Source organism: Echinops telfairi, unplaced genomic scaffold (genome assembly GCF_000313985.2).
Source record: "Echinops telfairi isolate 266 unplaced genomic scaffold, ASM31398v2 ScPeMD7_7430;HRSCAF=8468, whole genome shotgun sequence".
In the NCBI taxonomy this organism is placed as follows: domain Eukaryota; kingdom Metazoa; phylum Chordata; class Mammalia; order Afrosoricida; family Tenrecidae; genus Echinops; species Echinops telfairi.
The window spans coordinates 648,002-654,588 of record NW_022111330.1 but is presented as its reverse complement, the minus strand read 5'-3'; the positions used below and the strand labels follow the sequence as shown (position 1 = coordinate 654,588).

The 6,587-nt window shown below is 35.6% G+C and overlaps 1 protein-coding gene across 2 annotated transcripts in view; it reads right to left on the bottom strand.

Moving 5' to 3' along the window:
* The window catches only part of NOL8 (nucleolar protein 8), a 43,827-nt gene that overhangs the window by 35,936 nt on the left and 1,304 nt on the right, over window positions 1-6,587 (bottom strand). Inside the window, exons 2-5 of one of the 2 annotated variants that reach the window (XM_045298651.1) lie at window positions 5,820-5,983; window positions 4,258-4,320; window positions 2,812-2,890; window positions 67-202 (exon numbers count right to left, since the gene is read on the bottom strand). In XM_045298651.1, coding sequence (XP_045154586.1) covers window positions 67-202; window positions 2,812-2,890; window positions 4,258-4,320; window positions 5,820-5,958 — 417 coding nt within the window. In that variant the 5' untranslated portion in view covers window positions 5,959-5,983. Of the gene's footprint in view, window positions 1-66; window positions 220-2,811; window positions 2,891-4,257; window positions 4,321-5,819; window positions 5,984-6,587 lie in introns of those variants that run through there. The other variant, XM_045298652.1, reaches the window with a different exon arrangement.

Genomic DNA, 6,587 nt, shown 5'->3' with positions numbered 1-6,587 from the left:
TCCCTTGTTTGGCTGTAGGTCTGAAGTCGGTCCTCAGGCTAACTAGAGATCCAGAGGGAGACTCACTTTATGTCCTGGTACTTCTGTTCCTGGAACCGCTTTCATATTCAAATCGATTGTTCCCATCTTTGTATTTAAGTCAGTGTTTCCCATTTTTGGATTTTCTTCTTTAGCTTTTGCAGCTTCTCTCTCTTGGGCCAGTCTAAATCAAAGGAAAAACTACAAATAAAAGAATCAATATAATAAAAAACCCAAATTATTATATCCCTTCAGATGATCCTAAAGGATCATAATAAATGAAATAGCTATATAGATTAAAAAGCCCAAATGAAACAAATTTAGTCTTATAAGTTAAGACTTCTTTTGGGCACATTAGTACTAAATTTTCATTGTTGAATAATTGGAAAACAAAACTGTGAAAAACAATCTTAGGATTACCTTTTCATGTATTTATTTCAACTTCATTTTATAGGGAAATATATACATTTTAAAATGAATTGGTAGAATACTAAATACACTGTTGGGTACCTTTCTCACCCCTCCCTAACTTATCCTTACAAAGTCTTTGAAAACAACATTTTAATGGCCGTTGTTAGATGCCATCAAGTCAGATCTGATTTACAGAAACCCTATGTACTAACAGAATGATCAGAATAGTAGGTATGTTGGGTCCCTATAGTGAATTGCAGCCAGTGCACATCCACCTCATTTGGGATCACCCTCTTTTTTTGGGGGTGTGTGTGTGTGTGTGCAAAGGATTTTATACATGTGTAGGACATCTTACTCATCTCTCATACATGAATTGTTTTAACTGGTACCTCTTCGAAACTTAAATTATGTAAGCCATTGGGGGGTTGGAGATATGACAAGAATTTCAGTTGCTATTCATTTACCATGGGAGGACCACACCTTGTAGACTAATACAAGTCACAAAAAGGCAACGAGAGCTTGAAAATAGCAACTCTATATTGATCTGGGGTTGTCATTCCTTGAGTGCCCTGAAAGCAATAGGTCTGAACCCACTTAAAGTCCAACGACCAATCAAATATTGATAAACCAATGTCATATTACTACCAAGTGCATAGATTATCAGCTGACGAACAAAACCAAAAACCTACTTTTTTTACCCACTCTACCATAACATAATTCATGTGGGCTGCTTGCTATTTATTTTACAGTATATTTTTCCTTATTCCACTTCTAGTTTAGAACAATCTTATCTACTTTCCTGATCCTTTCCTCTTTGTTTCCCAGTTTGAAAGCTCCAAAACTGTTTTTGTCTCCCTGTTCTGTTACCTTTAACCCCAACCCATTGTCACCAATTCAATTCTGATTCATAGCAACCCTGTAGGACAGAATAGAACTGGGTTTCGGAGACAGTAAATCTTTAAGAGCAGAAAAAGCTTCATCTTTCTCCCATGGAACATTTGGTGGTATTTAACCAGTGAACTGTTTAGCAGCCCAATACATAATTCATTATGCTACCAGGGTTTCTGAGATGGTAAATCTTTATTATAGAGCATTGTTCTCCTGTGGAGTGGCTGGTGGTTTCAACCTATAATCCAGTGGTTTAATCCACAAGTACCACGAAGGCTCCTTGAAAATAAATTAAGGATTTGGAATTTCTCTAACGGTTGTTATTTGAGATAGTTAAGGTTTATTGTGCCAACCTGGCTGGATTAATTGAAGGGCAGAGAGATAAGTGGCTTGGTGAGCCTCGCCTTTCTAGTTCTCAGGGTTCTTGCTTTCTGATGGTCAGACCAGGTACAGCTGCCTTAGCAAATTCCCTGCGTCAGCTGACAAGGCTCACTTCTTGGCAAGACATCCTTGAGGAGAAGCCACATAAACTTACCCTGATGCAGCACGCGGTGCTGGAGTAGCCATGTGGAGACCCCTGCCAGCGCTGAGATGCTTACATGCTCACTGATTTGGCTTTCCTCCTGCAGTTGGCATCATTGCATGTGTTTTGTGAGATTGAGGACTTTTGTAGATCGGTGTCGGACATATGGGCTAATACTGGACTTATGGGCTTGGACACCACTGGGTTGAGATGCTTTCTTCATGTACACTTACCCTTTTTATAAAACTGTCTCTTAAGCATAGGAGTTTTTGTGGATTTGTTTCCCTAGTTTACCCAGACTAACACATTATTAATCTGTCTTGTCCTTAAATCACTTGTGTTACTTAATTTGATATTTCTTAAACTGGAATTGCAAATTATCTTTGTATCATAACATTATTAACACTCAAAATCAACATAAGCACTTTGGAAATTTCTATTACAATTCTACATGTGCATATTCCATCTTTTGATATAAATTCTAGAGAAACCATTGCACAGGTGCAGAAGATACATTCTCATGGATATGAAAAGACCACCTATGATAACGAAGAAATGAAAATATTATGTATGTCCATCATTAGAAAATTACTGAATACTATGGCATAGCTATTTTCTGAAACAGCACTAAACAAATAATATAAAGGAAGATTTTATCAAATAAGTTGTGATAAGAAACAAAACTGAATATAAGGGTATGTACATAAATGTAGTTATATATAATTACACGTACATGTTAGGATACAAATACACGATTCTCTTTTTGAATTATTGAAATTTCTTTCTTAGTGAAGTCTAGAGTAAGGGGAGTTAGAGCTGAGGGAGATTTCAGCTTTACTTGAAATGTATGAATTTGATAAAAATATGATAGTGTAGTATGTGTGTGACAATTTCAAATCAATGAAGTAATTACGTAAAACCATTTATAATACAAATAAATAGGGTTTAAATTCATATAGAACAAATCTTACCTGTGCAAAAAGCTTTCTTTCGCCTGCTGAATTTGTAGTGTTCCACCTTTCCATTTTGTTTTATTTAAAACAGACACACCTATAAAGTACATATTAATTTCAGCATGTGTGTTTCCTAATTATTTTAGTATCCTAAGTTGTTTATCTCAAAGAGACACAGAGGAAAGAGAAGAGAAAGTAAGATCTAGTGAGAGAAGAAGCAGGTTCACATCTCATCTTAATCATTTTGTATCTTCAAGGACAAGTCTCTTATCCACTTTCAGAAATATGTGCAACAGGCTCCTGACCATTCATAGCTCACTGTTACTGAAAAGTTTGAATGAGCAAATATACAAATGACAATATAGTATGTCTTTTGTTTATAAAGTAATATTGGAAATCTGGCGAGTAGTTAGAACTTACTTAATATATCATTTCTGGGTTTTTTACTATGAAATATGTGATTTTCTTTACAGTAAATCAGAAAAAACTCTGGAATGCTGCAGCCCTTCACTTTTATTATTCACTTTATACCAATGATCGATGAACTAATTAACAAATGACTGACCTGTGGTTGAACTGCTACACACTGGTAACTGATTTTTCAAATATCTGCTGTTATCCTCTTGAATAATAATTGCTACTAATTTCATTTTTATGTGCATACTATCCTAAGTATAAATATATTATTTAATTTATTCCTTAGAGTAACACTATGAGGTAAGCCCTATCATTGTCATTCCTCAGATAAGCAAACTGGGCTGAGAAGTTTAAATAACTTGCCACAGGTCACATAGCAGAGGTAATACAACCTTGTATTTGATACATGTATTTCCTCATGTGAACAATATTGCAAAGCAATGTTTTGGCAAACAAAATGACAAAGGTTGATGATAATGGCCTTCCTCTTTAAATAGTTTTCCGATGCCTTTTGACTTCTCAATCTCAATAACATTTAGGATATGTCATTATATTGATGGCAGTATGGATAACTTCCTTCTCCACTGCAGGCCACTCTTTACTAACTTTTTCATGAGAGATATTACAATTTCAAGGAGCTCGATGGGCTTTCTGCTCCCGTAGAGTCAGTCGCAGACACTCACAGAGGCACTTCTACCTTGTCTTAAGGGGTCACTAGAAGTCGGCATCAACCCCAAGGCAGTGAAGTTTTCTGTTTGTTCAATATTATATTAAAAACATTTAATGACGATTAGCTACCCAAGAAATGAGTACACTGGGGATGAGAAGTGGTACATGCTTTTCAATAGATCTAAGTTATGCTAACTTATATGTCAGCTGAAATAAAGTGGGATGGACCTAAATCTACTGAATTATAGAATAGTATTGTATTCTTGACCATGAATGACTTAGAAATAGTTGCTTAAGTTTAAATTTAGAACCAGTCATTTCAAGTTATATAATGATAGCTAATGGCAAATAACAGAGAAAATGTTATGACAATCTTACATTTTTTTAGGTCTGCTTCTGATACGCTGATGTTGATATATGCAAATATTTTCTGTGGGTTTCCTAAAAAGAGAAGACCAACTTATTTAAACTCTGATGAAAAGAACTGAAAAAGAAAATGATCTCTTGGAAATGTACAGTTTCAAAGAAAACTCTTGTTTATTTTCACTGGTTTTCTCTTTATTTTTCTAAGCATGAGTTTCAAAATATTACCAAGGGAACTACATAAGAAAAAAGAAATAACTGTGTTAGGCCAGGTTGTTAATAGAAATGAATTCAGTGATATTTATATATGTATAAGAAAGAGCTTTATATCAACAAATAATCATATATTAAGAAGGCATCCCTGCCCAGTTTACCTCAAAATCTATGACAGTCTGATGGGTTTATGTCAATGTGTTTTAGGAAAGCATAAAGGTGGAGTCCAGTCTTTTAATCAGGTCACAGCCTGATGCTATGTCTTTGGGGTGTGGCTTTCTTATAAGAAGAAAGTGGAAACCTCTCTCCCTCTCTGCCCCAAAGACATACATTTTATAAAAACTAAAAGGCACAAATTTGTGTCTGGGGCCCCAGCATCTCTGAAGACTCCTGCAATTGCTATTTTATGTTTAATTTAATTAAGACACTTGTATACAATGGGCCTTGGCTTGCATTAGACTTGTGGACTTCAGTTGAATTAATGATCACTTGTTCTATAATTCTTCCACTTATATAAATCCAGTAAATATTTAGTATGTTTCCCATGTATTTCGATCCTAGGGAAACCATGGCTTAGTAGCCAATGTCATTATATCCACACCAGTCAGGTCAATTTAACTACCTCTTAGACTCTGCTGTCTGTTATTATAACAACTTCCCCTTCGGCTCTGATGATTAAGTGCTGACACTTTCATCTGATCACCACAGGGCACAATCAGCCCTACTGTAGGCAAATGTCTTAATTCAACTAGGGCAGTTACTACTTTCAAACCTGGAATACATAAAATGACAATTACTGGAATCTTCAGAGATGACAGGACCCCCCTTCTCAAATTTGTTTCTTATGGTTTTGGTAAAAGGTGGGTTCTTATGGCAGAGATAAGAGAGGAAGTTTCCAGTTTCTTCCTTTAAGAAAGCCACACCCCCAAGAAAGCATCAGGCTATGATCTGAATGACAAGTTGGACTCTACCCCTACACTTCTTTAAAGATTCAAGTTGACAAAATCATTTAACTACCACGGTCATCATTGAAGGACACATCTTGATTCTAAGTTAGGGCTAGCATTCAATCAATGTTAAATGCTAATTCTGAAAACAAAGTTAGATATTGCAGAAATCAGGTATGTTTTGAAATGTAGAAGTTTTAGTTTTATTAATACAATTTTGGGCAAGCTCCACATCACATATAACATCTCCAGGAATGGATGAGGTGATGTTAAGAGTGAGGGTAGAAGTATGGAATAATCTTGTAATCAAACATACTACTTACAGTTTTTAGAGCGAACATTTATCTCTGTAGATTAAGAGATACTTGACCTTGTCATGTCTGCCATTAACAACACAATGAAGGACTATATATTTACCTTGTTCATCTTTCCGTGTGATGATCTCTACATCAGAAACTTCTCCAAATTTGCTGAACTGATTTTGTAGGTCAGCCTGAGAAATCGCTTGGGTAAGGCCACCCACAAAAAGGCGCTTCATTTCCCTGTCGGCTTTCATGTGTTCCAGTGAGAAAAACACCTTTCTGTAAGCACAGGGGAAAAAAGGTTCTTTCTTTCAATTCTTAATCTAACAAAAAAGTGACTCCCCCTGAAATATCTATGTCAATTGGTCCTTTGGGCACGTTTCATATCCTACTATATTGCTTCCAAATTTTATTCCTGCAGATTTTGCTTAAGTTCCATATCTACATTCTTCATGAATGGATTTTCAAACAGTACCTCTTTACACATGCATAGACAGATACAGGCAGGTGTTTTCCCTCTAACTGCACTATTATATCCACACCTCATTTACTTATTCATGTTAAGTGTTTTTTCTTCATCCATTCTTACATTCAGTTATTCATTTTTAACAACCACTGACAGAAATAGCACTGAAGAATAAATGACTGGTCTCCATTCTGGAGCACATCAGCCATAGAGAAGCAAATACATTAATCAGTAAAAATGCCTTTTCACAATAGAAACTCACCAAACCACTGACTCATAACAATCCTACACAGAGTTTCATTTCTAAGACTATAAATCTTTAAGGGAAGCTGGGAGGCAAAGGGTATTTATAGAGCTCTAGATAAAGACATGTACATATACAAATATATTATATGAGGATGGGGAAATAGATCTATG